The 27051-nt window shown below is 36.0% G+C and overlaps 1 protein-coding gene across 2 annotated transcripts in view; it reads left to right on the plus strand.

The window, feature by feature from the left end:
- The window catches only part of NRXN1 (neurexin 1), a 1152893-nt gene that overhangs the window by 986384 nt on the left and 139458 nt on the right, over positions 1–27051 (plus strand). Inside the window, exons 20-21 of one of the 2 annotated variants that reach the window (XM_007470152.1) lie at positions 22027–22116; positions 23494–23813. In XM_007470152.1, coding sequence (XP_007470214.1) covers positions 22027–22116; positions 23494–23813 — 410 coding nt within the window. The remainder of the gene's footprint in view (positions 1–22026; positions 22117–23493; positions 23814–27051) is intronic. The other variant, XM_007470153.1, reaches the window with a different exon arrangement.

Consider the following 27051-nt stretch of genomic DNA (forward strand, 5'->3'; position numbering starts at 1 on the left):
TGCTGAATTAGAAAGCATTGAAAAAAGGTAAGCAACTAGAAATTTTTTTAAAAGCATCAGAAAATGGATAAAATTCTTTAAAGTGCTAACAGTAGACGAAGTCTTAGACCTATCCATTTCTTTAACACATTTTACATTAAGGAGCTAATGGAGGCCAAAAGCCTCCGTTACTCCTCTGATCCATCAATGAGCGTGTATTAAGACACCCTTTATGGTTGTCCCATGGTGGGCTAAACCGGTGGGGAACAGAGAAGCAAAAAATATTGTCTTTACATTACAAGAATTTGAAGTATAATTTGGGAGGAAAGATAAATCATTAGAGAAGCATGAATTGTATGGGAAATGCAAGATTATATAGCGTAAAAGGTAAATATGAGAGCTGGAAGAGATATGAAATAGATAGGAGAATACACACGTTTAGTGCTTAAAAGAAGTAACATCTGAGTCTGGTCTAGAATGGACATATGTTGGTGATAGGGCCATTCCATACAGGAGAGAGAATGAACCCAAGAACACAGGTGGTTAAAGATTCCAAAATAGCACAAAAATTCGTCTTGCTCTTTGTGATGGGGTATTTATGATAACTTCATAACAATCCTACTAACTAAAGCTGAGGGAGTAATTAAGGAAGGGCAATCAGAACCACTTCCTTCCAGAATTTGTGGGTTTCTAAGGGATATCTATACTATGACAAAAGAATGCTTTTGGGGGCAGTTTCAACATGGACCTAGGGTTAGGGACATCCCATAGGTTTCCAGATTGAGTTCCCCTGGGTTCTCAGGAGAATTTGAGCACGTTTCTGAGTCTATGATGATAAAGTGAAATTAGTAGTGTCCACCTGGACAAGACTGGTAACTGGTGCTAATGGTATGTTCCTGTTAAATTTTAATATATTCTGAGCAAATAGGTAGTGATGAGCACAACTGTTTCATTTTTACAAAGATTTATATTCCTGATTGCAATTGAATTCTTACTCTATAACTGAATTATATCTCCCCAAACCATCTTACCCTCTGACATTCCTATCATGTTATTAATAACGTAATTCACCTTATTACCCCATATATCAAAATCTTTCTAGTTATCCCATCAAAGCACTAAATCCAATGGTAGCCACTAGTTTCCAGTAATTCCTCCTTCAATGTTTCCCCAGTTTCCATCATTTTCTATCTGCACTTGCATTGTTTTAGTTATGTAAGACCTTTACCACAATTTTCCTATTATCAGCTATAGACTATCTATGTTCTTCAGTATGTTAACCCATTAGGTGTACAGCCTAGTTGCTTATCTTCCTAAAATTGCTTTTATTATGTATCTTCCTGCTTCTCAATTCTTCAGTGGCTCTCCAAAATGGACTATAGAAGGAGTAGAATTTGTGAGGATGGAGAGAGCTGTATAGTAGAATCAAATGCCTTTCTCTCAGGTCTGATATTTTTCATTTTGGAATCTTATTTTTTATATTTTTGTTTCTACACATATAGACATTTTTTGAAAATCTGATTTTCCTGATTTACATTTTTCTAAGTAGCTTTCATAATGTTACCAATTTCTTGCCCTTGCAATAGGAATCCAAGGATTATAGGTATTTGTTTATTTTCTTTTGCTGTATTTGTAATTTCAGTTTCATACTTTGAACTTTCCTGTTATTTGTGTTGAATACACCTAAAAGCCATTTACTAGAAAAACTAAGTTTAGTGATTGAATGCAATTAGAGTATTTCAATGTATAGCCAAACCAAAACAAATCCAAACAAGAAGGTCTATTGTATTTTCCCATAATGTGTGATGATGTTCTCTCTTTACCTTTTCATTTCCTTTTAAAAGGAAATAACATGAACATAGTAGTTTTATGAGATAATTTACTTAAACTCTTAATAGACCATGGTACCTTTCCTACTCTCTTCTAATTCTGTGGTGCTCAAGAGGCCAACGTGTCAAGGTTATCAAAACCATCCTTAATAGGTGGGGAATTAGACCAGACTCTAGCTATAAAGTCTTTTTCATTTCTACAGGTCTGTGATTCTGTGTAATCTATAAAAACAAAAGTAGCCATCATAGAGTTAACACCAACTATGTACCAGAACCTGGGGGCTTAACACAAATTACATCTCATTCTTAAAAATAATCTCATAATTTATCCCCATTTGACAGATGTGATGACACTTGGAAAGTTTAAGTAATATGTCTTTGAGTTGAGTGTATTACTGAGAGTTGAACCTGGGTTTTTTTTTTAACTCCCATAAACTCAGACTTGATCATATCTTTCCATAAATGTTAATAGCCTTATAGATTAAATATTTAGAAAATCAAGATTTCACAAATTTCAAACTGGAAACTTCTTCTCTTGCGGCTATTAAAAGGAGACTTTTCTTTTTTGGTGAGAAATATGTCAGCTACATGTGGTATAATTTTCACCCAAGTTATCGCGACAGTGTAAAGTGTTTAAAAAGCTGTGTATTCTTGATAGTATGCTATGTTGTGACCCTTACTTTGTCATGAGATAAAATGTCTTAGTCATCAAATGCAAAAATATGGCAACCTAAAATCTTTTTTGTTTTAAGACTAGTCAAATAAAGTATCTCTGTTTATACGTGTCATTAGTGACAGGCCTGGGACCCTTTACCCACGCTTTTTCAGCTCAGAGATTTGTTTAGTGTATTACACTGCCAGCTAAAAAAAAAGAAAAACATGGCTTGCATATACCTCTTTTGGCATAAACTTTATTAAATACCAAGTTATTATAGCATAGGCCTTCTTTTCCTTCATGTTTGTCTATTTTTTGATTGAAATATTAAGCATATAATGTATTTATATATGTCTAAGAGCTTATATGTGATGTTTCTCCTCAGAATGCCCAAGGACTTCCTAAAAAAGATCAGTAGTCCTATGACTTTTGACTCCCCATTTTCCTATCCAAACTAAAATCGTTGTATGTCCCTACACATAGTTAGCAGAGAATCATTGTGTCAGATTTCATGAAGAGAATTGACTTTGTATATAAACTTATTATGGAATTTCTTCTGTTTTCCTAATGTATTGATTAGAAAAACAATCACTGTTGTGGTACCTATTTTCACCTGCAATAAGCAGCATTAGAAGGAAATGTAGGATGGAATCAGTGAGTCTGGATCATGGAGAAGAGGCTGGGAGCATGAGACAGGACTGATAAAGAGTCCAGGGTGGAGAGATTCAGTATGATAATGTGAAGGACAAGGGATAGTGGAAGAAACAAGTGTCTAAGAGGGTACAGTTCATTAATTGATTTAGTAATTCATTCAAAAACATTCCTTTAAGATCTCCCATGTGCCTGGCCCTCTGCAGGGAATACAGTGGTGATCAGAAACAGACGCAGTCCTTGTTCTCATGAGCTTACAGTCTATTGGCAGAAACACATTTCAAATAACCCCTCCACTTAAAAGTGTGGAAAATAAACTAGAGGGAGCCAGAATGAATGTCTGGAGCTAAAGGAGATGATACAGCAGTCCAGACGGTGCTTGGAGTATATTATAGCATGGAGAGTGGAGATGGAAAGACACTGGTGTTGAGGATGAAGGCTTGGCTCTCTTAAGGATGCAGGTCCCAGGAACATTAGAAGAGAGCAGAAGTCGAGGGCACTGACAAAGCTTTTCCACTCCCTTCTACCAAGCATCTTCCCAAGTAAAAAGCAGGCCGAAAGGTATATTGAAGTCTGGCTCTACAGGTAGGAGTGGTAAAGCTGTGCCCAATTTCTCAGGAAATAGAAGGGACCTTGAGATGATTACATGCATATAGAGCTCAAGCCTTTCTGTTTTAGCACCAATTGGTACAGTTATCCACTTGCCAGGCCTTTCACCGTCCCTGGGCACTTTCAGTGGAGGATGTCACGCTATGGCAGGACTGTTTCACAGAGGCTTGGAATTGGCATCATTCTTTAGTGATAAGCCCCAAAAGAGAATGAGAACAGAACAAGACACCCATCCAGCTTTGAGCAGATGATAAATATTTCAAGTTAACAGTGAAAGTTGCTATTCTTTGTTGTTGTTGGCATGACTATTTAGCAAGTCCCAAAAAACTAATTACCGTCTTGCAGAATAATTTTTGTGTTTATTTTAAAAGATTCCTCAGGCAGTTTCTAAGAATAGAAATTTGTATGAATAATATAGGCTCTGTCCTCTGGGACTTAAAATTTGTTTTTAGAGTTTTGGAAGTGGGCACAATAAACATTTTGTGATCTCACAATACTTGGTAAATTGAAGAAAACCAGTATATTTCAATAAAAGAATCTCACCTAATTTAACCATTAGCATTAGTAGAGATTTACCTTATGTAGTTTTTTTTTATTTTTTGACATGGGAACTTTTAAAATAAATTAGAACTCTAACACCAACACGAAAAATTTTTTAAACTGATTAAAATAATTTAAATTGATTTTATGTATTTACTGACATTGAAAGATCCCCACACTCTGTCAAGTTGTTGTTTTTCTTTTTTAACATCGTTATTGGAGTATAATTGCTTTACAATGTGTGTTAGTTTCTGCTTTATAATAAAGTGAATCAGCTATACATATACATATATCCCCATATCTCCTCCCTCTTGCGAAATTTTTAATAGTACTGCAGTGATCTGTGTTAATGAAGCTATAGGGGGCCACAAACTAAAGAAAATGATAATATCACATAATTTTTATTAATTTGAGAAATTTCATTTAATGATATGAAAGGTTAAATAGTTCCTTTTGTAAAAATTGTTCTATAGACATAATGGACCAATGCCTAAATATATATATTTCATACTAAGATCAATTTTATAATTATCTTTTAACTTAAATAATACAAAATATAAATTGGTAGAGTTCGCTTTGTAACTGGGCTTAACTATCAAAATTGTGCAGATTATGATTTGCAGCAAATCCAGAAAAAGACAAAATGTATTATTTAACCAAAATTAAAATGGATATGAGTTTGACACTAATGTAGTACTTTATTAAAATGCAAATCCAAAGTACTCATTTCTAGACTTTTTGGCAATTAGTGGCAAAATACAGTCATATCTGTTTAACATCAAAGGTCTGTGAATAAGCCAGCAATATATGATTTTAAATAGTTTTAAATTATCTCTATATTAATTTACTAGGGCCACCATATCAAAATACCACAGACTAGGGGGCTTACACAGCAGAAATTTATTTTCTCACAGTTCTGGAGAAGAGAAGTCCGAAGTTACCGTGTCAGCAGGGTTAATTTCTTCTGAAGCCTGTCTCCTCGGGCTGCAGATAGCTGCCTTCTCTCTGAGTTTTCTCATGGTCTTTTCTCTCTGTGTGCATGCCCCTGGTGTCTTTTTGTGTGTCCTCTTCTTATAAGGACACCAGCTAGATTGAATTATGGCCTATTATAAAGGAGTCATTTTAACTTAATCATAACTTTAAAAGCCCTATTTCTGAATACAGGCATATTCTGAGGCACTGGGGGTTAGGGCTTCAACATATGAATTTGGGGGGGGACACAAGTCAGCTCATAACAGTCTGGAAGTGTTTGAAGGGTTCTTGTGTGGAGGATGCCAACAAACCATTTATTTTCACTGAAGTCACTGCAAGTCGCCAGTTGGATTTCAAAGACTTCAGGAAAAAATTTAAATGAAGTGTTAATTAGGCCAGAGTTGTGTGGCCCAATTTGTTTAGCCCTATCCTTGAAAATGACACTATCTAACTATAGATGTGCTGGATTATAAAATGACAGAGAAGAACACGTGAGGGGATCAATTCCAAATGTCCTAACTAATGGCGCATGAGCTTAAAGTTTGTTGGACATTTTTATACTTTCCTCTTCTCTCCATTCTGTTCGGTATTTAGGGATCCACTAGAAATCACAGATGGCTCAAGTTTAAAGGGAAGTACTGCCGGCACTGGAGAAATTCATGGTCTTATTCTAAGTGATACAATGAAACTACTGCATCCTGTAGGATGTCTGGATTTCAATTGATCTCCACTCAGGCTCAGAGTTACACTTGGGCCACTACCTGGCAGGTTTTCAAGTTTGTTCTTGTCAGATTTCACTGGATGGGAAGTCTCATGAGGATGTTTCCTGAACCAGGAATATCTCCCAAAGTACAGTTCCCCAGATCACAGGTGCTTGAGATACCCGAGAAGAGATTTTACTTAGATAAATATTGGACAAAGTGTTTTGCAAAGAGCAGCCATTGATTTGAAGAAGTCATTTAGATTCCCTCTTAAAATTGTCCTCTCATCTCTTTAGAGCTAAGCATTTAAAATGAAGAGGAGACAAACCTCTACTCTTTTCAAACGTCGTAGTGTACTCACTCCCTCCCTCCCATCCTCTTACCTACTTCTTATAAAATTGAAATCTCCTAAAATCTAACCTCTGCCTGCCTTTCTCCTCTTGAAATGGCTGTCAGAGCAGTGACGTGCTTCAGTGGGTGGGTAGAAAGAAGCCAGAGGAATGTCTACATGGTGAGAGGGGTGTGTGTCTGTACAGCTGAAAGAAGAAAGAAGACAAGCTTAGAACATTAAACATATCAGGAAAATGTAATGGCTTAATTATAAAGGTCTCTGTAGATGACGACCAAAACTCTTCATAAATTTCCCAAACTATGAGATAGTCTAAAAAAAGAACAGGAAAAAAAACCCTACCAAGTCAAAGATTTCATACTCTTTAAAGATATTTGCAGTGTTAGAAACATTGATGATATTTTGTTTTTAATGGCTCTAAAATTAAATCCATCATAAAAACCCACAGACAGAATGTTTTAACAAGATGGCCTAATGCATGTCTTCTTGATCCTACCTTAAACTTGGGGCCATCAGTCCTTAGCACTGGAGGTCGTCTTGTGGGCCTTACAGTCCACTGACCTCATTTTACAGATAATAGGACTGACTTGCTTTAGGCCACACGGTGCCGGCTTCTGTTTACAGTTTCTGTGGCCCTTCTTTGTCACAAGCATTATGGGGGGAAAAGAAGAGTTTAAGACATTCTAGTTGAAGTGCATCTCTTAAAATCATTAAAATACAGATTAAAATGTCATTTTGAGACCTCAGTGATATCTAAAGTTTTCTTATTCCAGGAGCGGCTTTGTCACCATGCTGCTTTACTGAACAGATAGTGGTCCCCTAAATGCTATTTTCCCTCTGGGCAGGTGCCTTTGGCTTTTTCTTTTTGTGTGCCCACCTCAAGTTAATGACCTCCTTTCAGTTGTTCCCACTGGTTTACGTGTAGCCATGCATAAACCTCTGAGAATGAAGCTGACATTGCTTAGGAGAAAATGCAATGATTTTGACAAAGCACCTGTAGGGTTCAGGACATCACTTATAATAAATCAGTTCCCTGGCCATATTTTGTCCTAGGAAAGAAAAATAGATTTATTTTCTACTCTTTTTCACACCTACCTCAACTACTTTCCTGTGCTCATATGGTTGAGAAACAATTTCTGTGATCTCTGTATTTCTAAATATATCATATTAGGCAAATTTTACCAGATAACAGATAATGACACAATCATAATATAATGGCTTATATTTACTGGATGCTTATTCTGTGCCAGGCACTGTGCTAAGAGACTTACATATATTATGTCACTTATTCTTACAAATACTCATCTCACAGATGAGAAAACTGATGCTCAGAGGTGTTATGCTCCTGGCCCAGTGTTACCCAGCTAGTTAATAGTAAAGCCAGGATTTGAACCCAGGAATTAAAACCCAATATCTTAACCACCAAGGGTTCTTGTTCCACAATGAATCTGACCACATGAGTACTTTCTTCTAAGAAATAATTGCTGACAGCCAAAACAAAATTTTACTGGAGGAAAGTTATTTTAGGGTTTCTAGTTCAAATCCATAGTGTTTCATTTGTCTACAAAAGAAAAAGCTGGTTGTTTTATGTAAGAGGTTTTACATTTTATGAAACTGAAGAGGCTGGCCTTGATTCAACAGCTGTATCTCAGCCTATCCTTTGCACTTCCAGGGCATTTAATCATAAATAATTTGTGTGCAGTTGACAAACCCCATCTTTCTAATTGAAAAAAATCTTCCTGCCTTCCAATTACAAGTAGAGGAGAGAGATTGAAGTCCATTGAAAATGAGGTTAGAATGCAGTAGTAATCAGACTTACTTTTCTTCCTGGAGGATAAGGAACTTTCTCAGTACCATTTACGGGCTATATCAGACCATGTAGGAGACATTTACTTATTTCCTCTTTCATAGACCAGTCTAAATATTAAGAGGAATACACTGAAAGTCAAAGTTGGTATGAGGAGGTAGAAAATCCAGCTGTACCACATATTTCTCTGACTTTCAGAAATCAAGAACTGGGAAAAGAAGTCTTAGAATATATATAAGTTCCTATTACGGAGAATAAGCCTAAATGTTGACTTAGAAAGGGCTTAAGATTCTCATATCTGGGGAAATGGCAAAATGCCATTTGTAAGGTACTGTGGGTCTGTTCTTACATTTCATTTTTCTTAGTCTCACAACTGAGTGATATCCATCAGTGGCCCTGTCTGTTTTTGTAGCTGTTAAACCATTCTTCTGTGTTAAATGCTACACGGCTACCACAAAAGGACTGTTTAGTATGCGTGATAACAGAATATGACCTCTAATTTATCAGAGTACGTTCTGTATTTTCTTATCTGCTTGTCCCTCTTGCTTTTCATTTCTCGCTGCTGGTTTTTGATATGATACTTCAGTGTTTTTTGCATTAGGAACCCAACAGCCTAGAAGGCTTAGGGAAGAACCTGTAAATATTACCTACAGGCAATGACACCCAAAGTTCACAAGATTACCTTTATTTCTAATTCTTCTGATGGAACAATATCCAGAATAAAATTTTTGAATGTAAGTAGCTAATAGGAACACATGCTCTTAGAAATCTTTGTATAAAGGCACACTAGATCTCTTAATATAGTTCCACATAACAGAGGGACATGAAGGGAGAAATTTCTTAAGCCAGTTAGAAATGCACTTAGCTTCTAATTTCTTCCCCAAAGCACTGTTGAACTCTGCAGTAGACGTGGCTTTCCATGCCCAGCATCACAGCAGTCTCATATGAAGATATTGTTTAACTGAATACAAAGGCCTGCTCTTTCACAGAAGTAGCTGGGGTGGCTTCTGAAGCATAAGTCACGAATACAGCATTACCCTACTTGAGTCCTCTTTCTAGCTGTATAAGTGGGCTGACTGACAGGGCACTTGGGTGTCCCACCCTCTCTTGCTATAACATTGAATTAAGACACTACATTTAATTTGTAGAAAATGCTTCTTTTTTGTTTAAGAAATGGTGGGAGCAAAATTGGAATACCTATAAATACAGTATCAATAATATTAAATTAAAATTTGAAAAAGATCACTCATGATCCCTCCATCCTAACACAAATATTTTCATTTTAGCATATTGCCCTCAAATTCTTACCAACGAGCATAGTATTTTTTTAATAATTTTTGAATTTTATTTTATTTTTTTATACAGCAGGTTCTTATTAGTCATCAATTTTATACACATCAGTGTATACATGTCAATCCCAATCACCCAATTCATCCCACCACAAACCCCACACCCCACGGCATTACCCCCTTGGTGTCCATACATTTGTTCTCTATATCTGTGTCTCAACTTCTGCCCTGTAAACCAGTTCATGTGTACAATTTTTCTAGGTTCCACATACATGTGTTAATATATGATATTTGTTTTTATCTTTCTTACTTCATTCTGTATGACAGTCTCTAGATCCATCCACGTCTCAACAAAAGAATCAATTTTGTTCCTTTTTATGGCTGAGTAATATTCCACTGTATATATGTACCACAACTTCTTTATCTATTCATCTGTCATTGGGCATTTAGGTTGCTTCCATGACCTGGCTATTGTAAATAGTGCTGCAGTGAACATTGGGGTGCACGTGTCTTTTGTAATTATGGTTTTCTCTGGATATATGCCCAGTAGTGGGATTGCTGGGTCATATGGTAATTCTATTTTTAGCTTTTTAAGGAATCTCCATACTGTTCTCCATAGTGGCTGTATCAATTTACATTCCCACCAACAGTGCAAGAGGGTTCCCTTTTCTCCACACTCTCTCCAGCATTTGTTATTTGTAGATTTTCTGATGATGCCCATTCTAACTGCTGAGAGGTGATACCTCATTGTAGTTTTGATTTGCATTTCTCTAATAATTAGTGATGTTGAGCAGCTTTTCATGTGCTTCTTGGCCATCTGTATGTCTTCATTGGAGAAATGGCTATTTAGGTCTTCTGCCCATTTTTGGATTGGGTTGTTTGTTTCTTTAATATTGAGCTGCATGAGCTGTTTATATGTTTTGGAGATTAATCCTTTGTCCATTGATTCATTTGCAAATATTTTCTCCCATTCCGAGGGTTGTCTTTTAGTCTTGATTATGGTTTCCTTTGCTGTGCAAAAGCTTTGAAGTTTCATTAGGTCCCATTTCTTTATTTTTGTTTTTATTTCCATTACTCTAGGAGGCGGATCTAAAAGGATCTTGCTGTGATTTATGTCAAAGAGTGTTCTTCCTCTGTTTTCCTCTAAGAGTTGTATAGTGTCCGGTCTTACATTAAGGTCTCAAATCCATTTTGAGTTTATTTTTCTGTTTGGTGTTAGGGAGTGTTCTAATTTCATTCTTTTACATGTAGCTGTCCAGTTTTCCCATCACCACTTATTGAAGAGGCTGTCTTTCTCCATTGTATATTTTTGCCTCCTTATCAAAGATAAGGTGATCATATGTGCATGGGTTTATCTCTGGGCTTTCTATCTTCTTCCATTGATCTGTCTTTCTGTTTTTGTGCCAGTACCATATTTTCTTGATTACTGTAGCTTTGTAGTATAGTCTGAAGTCAGGGAGTCTGATTCCTCCAGCTCCATTTTTTTCCCTCAAGACTGCTTTGGCTATTCGGGGTTTTTTGTGTCTCCATACAAATTTTAAGATTTTTTTGTTCTACTTCGGTAAAAAATGCCATTGGTAATTTGATAGGGATTGCATTGAATCTGTAGCTTGCTTTGGGTAGTATAGTCATTTTCACAATATTGATTCTTTCAATCCAAGAACATGGTATATCTCTCCATCTGTTGGTATCATCTTTAATTTCTTTCATCAGTGTCTTATAGTTTTCTGCATACAGGTCTTTTGTCTCCCTAGGTAGGTTTATTCCTAGGTATTTTATTCTTTTTGTTGCAATGGTAAATATGAGTGTTTCCTTAATTTCTCTTTCAGGTGTTTCATCATTAGTGTATAGGAATGCAAGAGAGTTCTGTGCATTTATTTTGTATCCTGCAGCTTTACCAAATTCACTGATTAGCTCTAGTATTCTGGTGTCATTTTTTGGATTCTCTATGTATAGTATCATGTCATCTGCAAACAGTGACAGTTTTACTTCTTCTTTTCCAATTTGTATTCCTTTTAGTTCTTTTTCTTCTCTGATTGCCGTGGCTAGGACTTACAAAACTGTGTTGAATAGCAGTGGTGAGAGTGGACATCCTTGTCTTGTTCGTTATCTTAGAGGAAATACTTTCAGTTTTTCACCATTGAGAATGATGTTTACTGTGGGGTTGTCGTATATGGCCTTTATTATGTTGAGGTAGGTTCCCTCTATGCCCACTTTCTGGAGAGTTTTTATCATAAATGGGTGTTGAATTTTGTCAGAAGTTTTTTCTGCATCTATTAAGATGACCATATGGTTTTTATTCTTCAATTTGTTAATATGGTGTATCACATTGTTTAATTTGCTTATATTGAAGAATCCTTGCATCCCTGGGATAAATCCCACTTGATCATAGTGTATGATCGTTTTAATGTGTTGTTGGATTCTGTTTGCTAGTATTTTGTTGAGGATTTTTGCATCTATATTCATCAGTGATATTGGTCTTTAATTTTCTTTTTTTGTAGTATCTTTGTCTGGTTTTGGTATCTGGGTGATGGTGGCCTCATGGAATGAATTTGGGAGTGTTCCTTCCTCTGCAATTTTTGGAAGAGTTTGAGGAGGATGGGTGTTAGCTCTTCTCTAAATGTTTGATAGAATTCACCTGTGAAGCCATCTGGTCCTGGACTTTTGTTTGCTGGAAGATTTTTAATCACAATTTCAATTTCATTACTTTTGATTGGTCTGTTCATATTTTCTGTTTCTTCCTGGTTCAGTCTTGGAAGGTTATACCTTTCTAAGAATTTGTCCATTTCTTCCAGGTTGTCCATTTATTGGCATACAGTTGATTGTAGTAGTCTCCTAGGATATTTTGTATTTCTGCGGTGTCTGTTGTAACTACTCCTTTTTTACTTCTAAATTTAGTGATTTGAGTCCTCTTCCTCTTTTTCTTGATGAGTCTGTCTAATGGTTTATCAATTTTGTTTATCTTCTCAAAGAGTCAGCTTTTAGTTTTATTGATCTTTGCTATTGTTTTCTTTGTTTCTATTTCATTTATTTCTTCTCTGCTCTTTATGATTTCTTTCCTTCTGCTAACTTTGGATTTTGTTCTTCTTTCTCTAGTTCCTCTAGGTGTAAAGTTAGATTGTTTATTTGAGATTTTTCTTGTTTCTTGAGGTAGGCTTGTATAGCTATAAACTTCCCTCTTAGAACTGCTTTTGCTGCATCCCACAGGTTTTGGATCATTGTGTTTTCATTGTCACTTGTCTCTAGGTATTTTTTGATTTCCTCTTTGATTTCTTCAGTGATCTCCTGGTTATTTAGTAATGTATTGTTTGGCCTCCATGTGTTTGTGTTTTTTACATTTTTTCCCCTGTAATTGATTTCTAATCTCAGAGCGTTGTGGTCATAAAAGATTCTTGATATGATTTCAATTTTCTTAAATATACTGAGGCTTGATTTGTGACCCAAGATGTGATCTATCCTGGGGAATGTTCCATGCATCCTTGAGAAGAAAGTGTAATCTGCTGTTTTGGGGTGGAATTTCCTATAAATATCAATGAAATCTATCTGGTCTATTGTGTCATTTAAAGCCTCTGTCTCTGTATTTATTTTCATTTTGGATGATCTGTCCATTGGTGTAACTGAGGTGTTAAAGCCCCCCAATATTATTTTGTTACTGTCGATTTCCTCTTTTATAGCTGTTAGCAGTTGCCTTATGTATTGAGTTGCTCCTATATTGGGTGCATATATATTTAGAATTGTTATATCTTCTTGGATTGATCCCTTTATCATTATGTACTCTCCTTCCTTGTCTGTTGTAACATTCTTCATTTTAAAGTCTATTTTATCTGATATGAGTATTGCTACTCCAGCTTTGTTTTGATTTCCATTTGCATGGGATATCTTTTTCCATCCCCTCACTTTCAGTCTGTATGTGTCCCTAGGTCTGAAGTGGGTCTCTTGTAGACAGCAATATATATGAGTTTTATATTTGTATCCATTCAGCAAGCCTGTGTCTTTTGGTTGGAGCATTTAATCCATTCACATTTAAGGTAATTATCGATATGTATGTTCCTATGACCATTTTCTTAATTGTTTTGGGTTTGTTTTTGTAGGTCCTTTTCTTCTCTTATGTTTCCCACTTAGAGAAGTTCCGTTAGCATTTGTTGTAGAGCTGGTTTGGTGGTGCTGCATTCTCTTAGCTTTTGCTTGTCTGTAAAGCTTTTGATTTCTCCATCGAATCTGAATGAGATCCTTGCTGGGTAGAGTAATCTTGGTTGTAGTTTTGTCCCTTTCATCACTTTAAGTGTATCATGCCACTCCCTTCTGGCTTGTAGAGTTTCTGCTGAGAAATCAGCTGTTAACCTTATGGGAGTTCCCTTGTATGTTATTTGTCGCTTTTCCCTTGCTGCTTTCAATAATTTTTCTTTGTCTTTAATTTTTGCCAATTTGATTACTATGTGTCTTGGTATGTTTCTCTTTGGTTTTATCCTGTGTGGGACTCTCTGAACTTCCGGGGATTGGGTGGCTATCTCCTTTCCCATGTTAGGGAATTTTTTGAGTATAAGCTCTTCAAATATTTTCTCAGGTCCTTTTTCTCTCTCTTCTCCTTCTGGGACCCCTATAATGCGAATGTTGTTGCATTTAATGTTGTCCCAGAGGTCTCTTAGGCTTTCTTTTCTTTTCGTTGTTTTTTCTTCTTTCTGTTCCACAGCAGTGAATTCCACCATTCTGTCTTCCAGGTCACTTATCCGTTCTTCTGCCTCAGTTATTCTGCTATTGATTCCTTCTCGTGTAGTTTTCTTTTCAGTTATTGTATTGTTCATCTCTGTTTGTTTGTTCTTTAATTCTTCTAGGTCTTTCTTAAACATTTCTTGCATCTTCTCCATCCTTGCCTCCATTCTTTTTCCAAGGTCCTGTATCATCTTCACTATCATTATTCTGAATCCTTTTTCTAGAAGGTTGCCTATCTCCACTTCATTAGTTGTTTTTCTGGGGTTTTATCTTGTTCCTTTGTCTGGTACATAGCCCTCTGCCTTTTCATCTTGTCTATCTTTCTGTGAATATGGTTTTTATTCCGGAGGCTGCAGGATTGTAGTTCTTCTTGCCTCTGCTGTCTGCCCTCTGGTTGACAACTCACTTCTGAGTGCCAAAGTTCCAGCCCACAGTGGCCAGCAGTGTCTTCAGCTTGGGAATCCCCACTGGATCGTCAGCAGAACCATCAAACTTGACAGTCCAGTGGTTAAGACTCCGTGCTTCTGCTAAAGGGGTGCAGGTTCGATACCTGGTGTGGGAACTAAGATCCCACATGCTTCTCGTGTTGGAGGGTCTCCTGCAGAGGTGGGGGGTGGCCTTGGCTCGCTGTGGGGACAAGGACACTGGCAGCAGAAGTTCTGGGAAGTACTCCTTGGAGTGAGCCCTCCCAGAGTCTGCCATTAGCCCCACCAAAGAGATAGCATAGTATTTTATTCAATAGTTTTAACATTGTGTGTATTACAAGTTTCACTTTGCATGGCATATGTATTTGTATTTGCAATTAGTTTGAGCCAAAATGTATTCTTTTAGAGAATATATTTACTTAAAAAATAGAGGTAGGAGTGTAGAGCTTTATGAAATTAAAGAGAATAATCAATTATCAACTTTTGGGGTGTTAATATCCACATTACAACACATTTTTATCTGGTTTTTATTTCAATAAAACTTAGACTCCTTGTGATCTAGGTAAAATTCTTTGGGTTCTATCACACCTTCTTTGTCTGTTCTAATCCAGTGCCCTCTCTGAACTTCTGTGGCAGCTACAATTCAAGCAGTGGTTAATTGTATACATATGCATAGTTATCTATTATCTTGAGCTTCCATTTAACTTTCCTCATTTTGGCCCTTGACTCCCCAGCCAAAATCTAAGCCCTTTAATGATAGTCTCTATGTGATGTATTGATATATACCTGAAACAGTAGTTTGGGTACACAGTGCTTATGTGTTAACTTCATTGAGTCAGATTGCTTTCCTAATGTATAGCTAAGCTGTACTAAAGAAACAAAGGATTTGGCTATTGGAACTAGAGAAGGAAGGTGAAATCTTTTGGGTACATGAGATATGTCTAGGAAGAGTAGACATGAATGCATGCCTTGGGCTATCGATGAGTGGCATGAGAGCAGAGATAAGAGGTGGGCAAGGAAGAAAAAAAGGCAATATGAAGTCCAAGCAAAATTCACTGTATGTATTTTCAAATATATATATAGGTATGTATATAAAACAGTGAACAGATGGACTACATATAGTCCTTACTTGCAAGGAGCCCATAATCTAGAATCAGTTACATGAAACCATTTCATCACAATTACAGTTACTGCTACTAAGTGTTAGAAGGATGCATAATGGAAGGCTCTAGGTTAATTTGGTGGAGGGATCCAGAAAATGCTTTCTTGAGAATCATATAAGCTAATATCAAAAGAAGAAATAAGTTGGCCAGACTCAGATGTCTGTGTCTGTGTATGTGTGCGTGTTGGGATAGGTGGGAGTGTTGAGGCGTACAGAGAAATGCAGGAAATTTGCAAAACAAGGTGAATGGCACCTTCGAAGAGGATTAGCTTGGTTGTAGAATTTGAAAGAAGTCCACAGTGACTAGAATTTAAAGAGTTAGAAATAAATGGTTCAAGATGAAACTGGAGAAGTAGGTAGGAGCCAAATGTTTGTTATGTACATATCTTAATGATACAGCAAATCATGTAATACGTAGGGCAAATATCTTCATTAGAACAGCTATATTTTTTTCACAACTTTTTCCCTTGAGGAGTGTCAGTAGTGTTCAAAATCTACTTATTTGGAGCCTTGCCAGCTAAATTAGTTATTACTGTATTGTATGGTTTGTACAACAACTACTCTTACAGCATGTAGTTGGAAATAATGTGATAATGCTGCTTTTAAAACTAGAGTAATTTTGCAAAACTTTGTTAAACTTTTACTTTGCTTTATGGGCCTAGGCATATCCAAATGCCGCGTTCTCATTTAAAAACAAAAAGTCTAAAAACAGGCTCCTAATCTTCTCTGGAAGTATGTACAGCATTTAAGAACCCTTTTGTGTTTCCTTTCCCAGCGTTAAAAAAGAGGAAACAGGAAACCTTCAGAAGAAGCGAGTATCTTTGTTTTCACTTTCAGGTTATTCTGAACAAATGGTGGGTTCATAAAGTTGCTTTTCCTTATTGTTTTCCAAGTATATTACTATGTCTTATCAAAACTGCCACTTTTATTTCTGAAGAGAAATTACACTTCAGGGGAGATCTGTGAAAATGAGAGGAGAAATATATGTGTTAGCAAAGTTCATGTAGCTTGTCTCTAATGACCAATAGTCATAAAAATATGATTACAGTTTTATTTCCCTTTGTTTTGTGAGTACCACCATGAAATTTAACTCCAAGGATTTGAGTTTTATTACTCCTTGCTGCTTACTTTGATTCCTTGAAATTATTCTTGTTTCCTTGAAGTCTACTGATTTATAAAAAATTAATATACTGTAGTGTGACCAAATATTATCGGTTAGGTGGGAAAGTAAAACTATCCTGAATTCAATCAGAATTGAGGGTGCTACACTTTTAAGTATGAATTATCAGATTTTCCATCTTATTCTCCACCTGTGGAACCTTGTTCGAAATATCCATTATGTACAGTACCTTATACTCAAATGGTCACACCAGTTAGAGCTAGAACCTATCAATTAGTAGTGTTACTAGATGGGGCCTGCTTCTTGTCAAAAATACTGAATCTTGAAACTGATATAATGTTATATATCAATTATATTTAAATTTTAAAAATTTATTAATTAAAAAAAATACTGAATCCTTCAACAATTCAAAGAAAAGTAAACCAAATTTTACATACCGTTTTATTGCTTGAAAATTACTTCAACAGAGACATGTATGTTGCTGGTGACATTTTCAGTGGAGGTAACAATTTTAACCCACATAAAATTAACTGGAGGAAAAAGAAAGTAAATCAAAAGAAAAACCTCATTCCACTTTTATTGGGGTAAAGGAAGTATGCAACTAAATTATTATCCTTTATTCAGTGAGAAGCTCTGGCTTTATAAACCTAATTTATGTACTCAGTAGATTACTGTAGTTGATTTGCATGCTTTTTAAAAAGTTGAAACTCTACTTGGACACTTTTTATAATTCCAAAATGAATTGGTCTTTGACAAGTGGGTCACTACTGCTTTATCCTTACCTCTGATTTAGGATACTTGAAGTTGAAAATAGTTTCTCGCCTTTCATTTGATTTCAATTTTCACGTACACTTTCCTTGTTTTTAACCTCTTCTATCTGTATAAGCCTGCAACCTTTGACTGTCCAAAGAAAGTCCATGTAGTGTTTCTACATCCCAGCTTGCTTGGTATCAGATCCCAACACTTTCCAAAGAAAAGTAAGGGTCACCAGAAATTATATTTATCTTTGACCTTTCCTGATCAGATGGGTTGTTTTATGTCCTTTATATTGCATGTAAAGTTTTAGAAGCATATCAAAGTAAGGACGGGATTAAATAAAATGAATACAATCATGCAGAGTTACTGGATATGTTATAAATAACATATCACCATGAATTTGTAAAGGAATGAAATGCATTTAGGGCATTTTCTTAAAATAATGTACTTCATTTATGCCTTTCCATGTGCAGCTTGTTAATGAAAATCATGAGGTAGAGGCAAAATGTGGGCTTATTCCTGGTGAAGTTAAACAATTGGAGCTATTTTGTACCCAATACTAAGAGGGGTTTGGGAATCATCTGTTAGGAAGGCATTGTCACTCTATTTAGATGTGCCTTTGTTTGTTGATAATGTACTTATATACAATTTTTTTAAATTAATTAATTTATTTATTTTTGGTTGTGTTGGGTCTTTGTTGCTGTGTGCAGGCTTCCTCTAGTTGTGGCGAGCAGGGGCTACTCTTCGTTGCAGTGTATGGGCTTCTCATTGTGGTGGCTCCTCTTGTTGCAGAGCGTAGGCTCTAGGCACTTGGGCTTCAGTAGTTGTGGCACGCAGGCTCAGTAGTTGTGGCTCGTGGTCTCTAGAGCTCAGGTTCAGTAGTTGTGGCACCCAGGCTTAGTTGCTCCGTGGCATGTGGGATCTTCCTGGACCAGGGCTCAAGCCCATGTCACCTGCATTGGCAGGCGGATTCTTAACAACTGCGCCAGCAGGGAAGCCCCTATATACAATTTTGTCACAAGAAAAGTCATTAGTTTTATATTCTAGTAGAAAAACAAAGGATTTGGAGAATAAAGTCAACATATAGTGAAGTAAGCGCCATCTGATTTCCTATCCATTATGCCAACTAAGAATAAAGTCTGTCCTTGGATTTCAAAATCAAATATTTCAATTAAAAAAAAATACTCTCAACTAGAAGACATCTGAAATCTATGGGTTATGGGATTGTATGAGCCCATTTGTGTGGGTACTTGTCTTAAAAATTAGTGTCTTTTTATACCTATCTCTGCTGCCCACTCTATTTTTTTCTTGTTGTTGTTGTTAGATCACCTTTTTGTTATTCATTGGGAATGCAGTGTAGGTTCTCTTTTTAGCTGAGTCTCATCAAGAATCTTCAGGAACTATGGTTGATTTAAATCATGCCATATCGATCATGTTAATTGTTCTGTGAGTGCCAGTTAAAGGTATGAGGGCATATTGTATGTCTGTATGCATGTGGGTGTATATGTATTCTTGTGTTTTTATGTACTCTTTTCAAAATCATTCAAAAGGCTTCCATTTCCTCCAGCTGTATTATTTAAGACTTTTCTCTCTACTTTCCCTGCAAATAATGACTGTGTTTATCTACTTTGTGGCACAGGGCAGTTATTATAAAAAAAAATAATGAACTGATTGTACGGATGTTCAAATCAGTGATAATCATTAAAGACATAAAATTATAATTGAAATATTTGATGTTTCCTTTGGAAAGTACAAAGGGAGGCTTAGCTACATGTGATCTATCCTCTGGCACAAGTATTTGCTTTCCTGTGAATGTTGTTAGCCTGTGGAGGTGAGATAATGGTGCCACAGAAGCTATCAGAATTTAAAACAAGATTTCCTTTGTTACTTCATTCTTCAGATATTTCATAGAAGGTTCTATGACAGATATTGTGCAAACACTGAGAATACAACAATAAACACTACACATAATACCTGACCTCATGGAATTTCAGAGTTCAGAGAGAAAATATTAATTGAATATGCAGTTACAGGGTCAGTGCTTGTTTCAAAAGAGCATGTATCAGGTGTCAGGAAAGCATATATTCAGGTGTCCTAATTTAACTTGGGGACGTCAAGGAAGACCTCCTGAGGAAATAATGTTCCTGCCAAGAAGACTCCGTTAATGAGTCGTGTTTGGCTAAGGAAAGGTGAGGATGGGATGGGATGGGAGTGAGGAAAATCTTGCAAGTAAAGGAGAGTGCAAGTGCAAAAGTCCAGAGGTAAAAGGAGGGCTTTAGAAGAATGGAAAGAATTCTCATGAGGATGGAAAGAGGAGACCAAGACAGTGACAGCCATGAGATGGGGCAGGGGAGGTGGGAAGAGACCAGATCGTGGAAGTCATCATAAGCCTCATCAGGTGGTCGAGATTTTATCCTGAAGGCAATGGGAGGGTTATAATAGACAAGCGGCATGATAGGGTGTTGGCTGACATGTGGAGAATGGGTGGGATTGCTGTGGAGAGGATGCAGAGATGTCTGTTATTATATTGTAGTAGTAACTGGGCAAGAGGTGATTTGCAGCCTAGATTTGGGCAGTGTCTGAGGAAATAGATCATTTCTGATGATGGGAACACTCTAGCATGAAAAACAGCACAAGGAGCCACATAATTATAAAGTTGTCAGGAGAGGTATAATAGTGTAAATTGGTATGAGTGTTGCTCTACACACAAGTCCATAGAGCAAAGGGTATGTGTTTTTGAAAGTATTTAATTTGCTTATCAAATTATGTACATAAACATGTTCATTACATAAATCACATATAAGCCAAAATACATATTCATCAAGAATCATGCTGCCATAAGACAAGTAATATTAAATTTTAGTATATTTTTCCAAATATATTGATATATGTATACAAGCACACAAAAGAGAACGTGAAATGTACACACTTCTTGAAAACAAAGATAGGCTTGGAATTTGTGCTATTTTATCCTTTTAAAAAAATTATCAATATACCAAAAATATGTTCCCATAGGATAAAATACTATAACATTTTAATAATTTCATAATACAGAGAGATATCAATTTTTTTTATTAAACTATATATTTGGTTCCACTTTGGTATTTACATTTTCAATTAAATACTAATATATGAAATATTTTCAGTCATATAAAACTTCAAAGGACAAATTGATAAGGTCTAAATGATAGTTCTTTTCTCCTTCTCTAAAAGTGTGTGACTAATATGGTGGGTTTATGGTGGGTAGGTATAGTATATAAATAAAACTAGCCTAAGAAAACATTTATTAATTATTCTAAATCTGAGAAAAATGTATATTTTATCTTCCCTAGTAAAATGCTCCAGTCTTTTCTTGTGGGCAGTACTACCTACCATTCAACATTTCTTTCACCTCTGAGTCCTCATGTGAGCTATTACCAAAATGTGTCAGTTCAAAATTCCACATTAGTTAATTTTCATAGAATAGAAAAACTTCTGGCAATATACATGACTGAGTGCTGAGATGGCAGTCTAGATTCTTCCTAAGTGCTTTATAGATCAAGAAAACAGTCATCTATTTGCAAGCATTATTCAAGGTCAATTTAAACTATGTTTTTATCAGATGATTTTTTATTCAAAGAATCAAGGCTCCCACTTAGTTTAGAGCTATGAATAGGGACCACTGTTGTGGCTTGTATTTGTTCCTGAAGTTATCGTGCCTTCTTTAGAATAGTTTAATAAATATTTGAGCATATAATTTTTTCCAAATGTCATACGCCTCAATCTGTCAAGTTTTAAATGAAACTGAAGGACACTCAAGAGTCACTTTTGTCAAAGCCTTTTCCTATCATAACATATTTGATGATGCAAGATGTATTCCCTTGTGATGTCCAAGTGGTTGATAAACCAATTTGTGTGGAATATACAAGAACTGTTCAGACTTTGTGGTTTCCTTAAATGAGATGAATAAGAATTTCTCTTTTCTGAATAGGACATAAAGTATGCTAGGCCTATTTTAGATGCTTCAGTGTGCCGAAGATGGTATTAAGTTTGGTGTTCATAAATTACTAATCTGGAATAAGAAGAGATTGAATGTATTTTGAAAACTTAAACCTGTTTCACCTGAACATGTTTAACTAGTTAATAAGAAACATCAAAAAGACAAAACCCTGAGATCAATGTTCATTTTTTTGTAAAGCTATTATATGCTGTTTAAACTGGTTGTTCGGGTCTGTCTATAACATAAGTTTTAATAACCTAGCTCAAATGCAGATTTCTAATTTTCAATTAACATAGGAATAATTTTGTTTGCTAAAATAAAATAAATGAATGAATGACAAGTCTGAAACATGAAATGTTCTAGGTAGAACTTTTTAAAATTCCAAATTTCAAAAAAATCATGTGGCAACTGTATAGCTCAAGCTTTAAGTATTAACTTTTAACCTTTGACCTTACAGATTTTAACCAATGAAATGTCTCTTTAAACTTTAAAGGAAACAATGATAACGAGCGCCTGGCGATTGCTAGACAGCGAATTCCATATCGACTTGGTCGAGTAGTTGATGAATGGCTACTCGACAAAGGTAAAAAACATTGATTAAAACTTCAAATAAAAAAATAATTTGAACATAACCAAGTAGTACTTCATTGTAACACTAATAAACATAAAAAATAAATTTTCCGTAAAACTAAATTAAAAACAAATTTAAAACAGTAAAATGTAGATAGTAATATTTGCATTCCTTGTATAATAATTTCTATACATTTTTAGACGTACCAGCTGTTTAATAATCTTACCCTGTTAACTTAAGGTTAAAGGGACTGTTAAATATAATCCACTAACTCAATCTATGAAGGTACTCACAGAAAGCATTAACCCAAAATGATAAATCATTTATAGATTATATTACATGTTCCAGCCTCTAAATTATTAACTAAAATATATGTAGTTCTGATATCTTCATTATGGTCCTGAAAAAAACAAACAAAAAAAAACAACTCTTGGTTTAAACTCTAGGCATCTTAAATAGTGGGCAATATGGATTGCCAGTCAAAATGAAGTCCCTTTAACGTTTGCAACCTTCTAAGAGCATTTGGGAACAAGCCCTAATTAAAACTGAACTTAAAGTTGTGTGCATGCTTTTTATGAACAGAGAACAATCTGCTAAAACTGGATACTCAATTTGATGATATTGGTACTGTTGTGCTGAGGATTGCTGTTTGATGGAAATGTGCCATAATTTCTCATCGGTTTGTGTATCATTGCTGAAGCTGCTTTTTACATCTGAAGCTATATTTTTTTTTCATTTTGTTTTGTTTTAATAGACTTGCTGAAAGCCAATCAGAAAAATCTTTCTGGATTTTTTTTGTCTCTGACACGCTCAGTGTAAACTATGTGTTTCTTTTCAGTGTATTTGCCGGAAAACAGAATAATTCAAATAACAATGGACTATTGCCTTCAAAAAATACACATTTCTAAAGAAGAGCATATAGATACCTGTGGCCATTATGTGAATTATGAAATTTTTACCATAAATTTAAAATCAGAGTTCAGCTGCTATAGATGAGTTTCTACCAGTGGTAATTTTAGAATGACAAATACTTGAAATATTAAATATCTCATTTTTAATTAAACAATTTAGACTTAAGAGACCAACAGTATAAGATCTTGAGGTAAAAGGGGAAAGGAATCCACTAAAAATTAATTTATAATACGTATCTTTGATTGGTCTTTTAGCAAAAGCACTACATTTATAATAAGTTGAGAATTTACAAGTATTTGCCAATGATTATGCATTTCATGGACACCTCATTTATAAGCAATGAATTATGAGTCAAATGCCTCTCTTATAGTTTATTGCTCTCATTATCCACCCCATGAAAGATCTGTTTTATCATCCTTTGTAGAATGTAGAGTTCACAATCAACATTTTTGCATGTATGTAATATTATTTTTACAGGGCGTCAGCTCACAATCTTCAATAGCCAAGCAACCATAATAATTGGCGGGAAAGAGCAGGGCCAGCCCTTCCAGGGTCAGCTCTCTGGGCTTTACTACAATGGCTTGAAAGTTCTGAATATGGCAGCCGAAAATGATGCCAACATCGCCATAGTGGGAAATGTGAGACTGGTTGGTGAAGTGCCTTCCTCTATGACAACTGAGTCGACAGCCACTGCCATGCAGTCAGAGATGTCCACGTCAATTATGGAGACCACCACGACCCTGGCTACTAGCACAGCCAGAAGAGGAAAGCCCCCTACAAAAGAACCCATTAGCCAGGTGAGTACACAGATTTCATTTCTTCATTCTGGATCTGTGATTATGAAAGTGGACTTTTCTACATATGTGTCTTTTCTAGAATGGGATTATTTCTGATCTCAAGCATTATGGCTTTTTTAAGACTTGCTTAATATAATGAATTCAGTTTGAGGATGAAATGTGTATATGCTGTTGGTTTGTGGTTTGTGAACTTTTATTGATATATACTGCTTTGTGATGGTTTGTGTGTGGTTAGTTGATGGTCTTGATTCAGTAACCTTGGTCTAGCCCAAGCTGAGGGGATTGTCTACTAATTACACAGGTTTTTCACTTTTTAAGTTAAATGAACAAGTTAAATAGTGAAGTATCTGAAAGGCCTTGTTCAAGCTCAGCACTCCATCAAAATAGAATAAAAGCAAATTTGAACATCTTAAAAAAGAAATTGCCTATAGCCCTTCTATTGTATTTTGAAGTCTGAAAATCTTGAATTGGTAGGCATGTGGCTCTCATCGTGAATGATAAGTCTACTATTTTATTGTTTATGGGAAAAGCACACCGTTAGTTTATCTGAGGACAAAGACCCAAAATATGGTACGTAAAAACTGTCTTGGGGGCTTCCCTGGTGGCGCAGTGGTTGAGAGTCCTCCTGCCGACGCAGGGGACACGGGTTCGTGCCCCGGTCCGGGAAGATCCCACATACCGCGGAGCGGCTGGGCCTGTGAGCCATGGCCACTGAGCCTGTGCATCTGGAGCCTGTGCATCCGGAGCCTGTGCATCCGGAGCGTATGCTCCGCAACGGGAGAGGCCACAACAGTGAGAGGCCTGCCTACCGCAAAAAAACAAAAAAAAACAAAAAAAAAACTGTCTTGGGCCAACGTATTTCGTACATTATATAGCTAAGTGCCCTCACCCATATTTCACTTCAATGAGCTTATTTTTCAATCTTATGTCTAAAATTTTTGAAAAACAATTTTTAAATGTCACACTTGTACAACTAGGAAGTATATTTATTCCATCAAGATATACTTACTGATTGCCTACTATGTGTCAGGCACTGGCTTAAGTATTGGCATTACATCAATGAAGAATAAGGAAAAAAAAAACACCTGCCTCAGAGCTTACATTTTATAAAGGCTTTTAGAATGCTGTTGAAATTCTATTAAATTCTATTAGATCTCTGTTGACATTTATAGCCTTTGTACATATTCTATTGTTATTGCTTTCAGAATTGTGTGTTCTTCTTGGCCCAAACTTGATTGTTTGCTTTTGTTTTGTTTTTGGTAGTTAGTGAATGTCTCTAGTAGGTGCCATATAAAGCTTTCCAAATATATGATTCTTACTTTTCTAGAAAACCACGTACTAAAGAAGCAAGAATGACAACAATTATTTTTTAAATTGCTTTTATTTCAGATGTTTGAAATAGATCATGTGTCACATTTAAGAAAGAGTAAAAGAAGATGAATTCTGTTCAGATCAGCACCCTATCTACTAATTACCATATGTTTACCAGAGAAAGAAGAAAATAGATTCTGATTTTTACTTTGAATTGGAAGGGGTGGGAGGAACAGAATGGAGGAAGAGAAAATGTCCTAGAAGAAGAGAGATGACCAAAAAGTTGTAAAGTCCGTAAATTTATAAATGTAGTATTTCATATTATACACCTATATGCATCACTTTTTTCTTTCTTCTCTCTCCTTTTTTAAAATTTGCATTTGGCCACGAAGTAAAATGGGCTGTCTCACAGGGTGTTCATCAATATGTATTTACTGATCACACTACATGTGCCATACACTGTTCTAGGCACTGGGGATACATTAGGAACACAAAACAAAAAAACCCCTCCCTTATGAAATAGACATTTTAGTAAGAATGTGTGCTTAGAGCATAATCATTTTGTTGATTTTCTCTGTCTTGTTTGGGTTTATAAGATGGTTAATAATCGCACTTAGCCTCTTGGATAAAGACTTGTGTCTTTAGACAGATTTATGCATATGCCCAGCAGCTCCGTTTGATATTCTTTTCTAATACTTCACTAATGATTTGTTATTGTGTTTATTGGTTTACGGTTTATTTAACGATAAGCAGGTTATTAAGGCAAATCTGATATAGGAAAATGAAACACAGAGCTATGATAGACTATTTCCTTTATGTAAAATAATTCATAAGAGGACATTCTAGGACATTCAGAAATAGCAATGTTCTTGTGAATAAAATTTGAAATGATCAGATTTTTTTCTTAGTAGTCTTGTTTCATCGTTAATGAAATTACAGCTGCTCAAGTTGCTAGGTAAACCAGATGTATCCCAAAATAAGGAAAGAATTATCAGCCTTTTATGTTTTTTATCAATTAGTACTCGCTGTGTATTAAGAAATTATGTTTTTTAAGTAAACGTTTGTAAGATAGCTATTTCATTTACAAGTTAAACACCTAGAAATGAAGAAATTAAAAATGTATGCATTTTGGGCTTCCCTGGTGGCGCGGTGGTTGGGAGTCCGCCTGCCGATGCCGGGGAGGCAGGTTCGTGCCCTGGTCTGGGAGAATCCCGCGTGCCGCGGAGCGGCTGGGCCCGTGAGCCATGGCCGCTGGGCCTGCGCGTCCGGGGCCTGTGCTTTGCGGCGGGAGGGGCCACAACAGTGAGAGGCCCGCATACCGCAAAAAAACAAAAAAAAACAAAAAACAAAACAAAACAAAACAAAAATGTATGCATTTTATAATATTAACTAATGTGAAAGGAAAACAGTTAAATGCCCATTAATTGCCAATGAAAAGAGTCTCTTTTATTGTAAGCTATAACATGTTTAAAGATAGCAGTGGTTTATAGAAGTAAATGATCTAATCAATTAATAATTACTTGGTTCATTTGAGGAGGTATTGACTTAAATAAAAGATTACTAGTTCATTAAAAAATACATATTTTAAATCTTTAGATTTTTAACAGACCAATAACAGCAGTTAAATAATTTGGATTAATATACTACAAATATTCAACAACAGTGTTTTAAAGTTGTACTAAAAGTTTGTAAAATTCTCTCTTGGGGCTTCCCTGGTGGCGCAGTGGTTGAGAGTCCGCCTGCCGATGCAGGGGACACGGGTTCGTGCCCCGGTCCGGGAAGATCCCACATATGGCGGAGCAGCTGGGCCCGTGAGCCATGGCCGCTGAGCCTGTGCGTCCAGAGTCTGTGCTCCGCAACGGGAGAGACCACAACAGTGAGAGGCCCATGTACAGCAAAAAAAAAAAAAAAAAAAAAAAAAAAAAAA

This window comes from Lipotes vexillifer, unplaced genomic scaffold (genome assembly GCF_000442215.2).
Source record: "Lipotes vexillifer unplaced genomic scaffold, Lipotes_vexillifer_v1.1 scaffold1411, whole genome shotgun sequence".
Classification (NCBI taxonomy): Eukaryota; Metazoa; Chordata; class Mammalia; order Artiodactyla; family Lipotidae; genus Lipotes; species Lipotes vexillifer.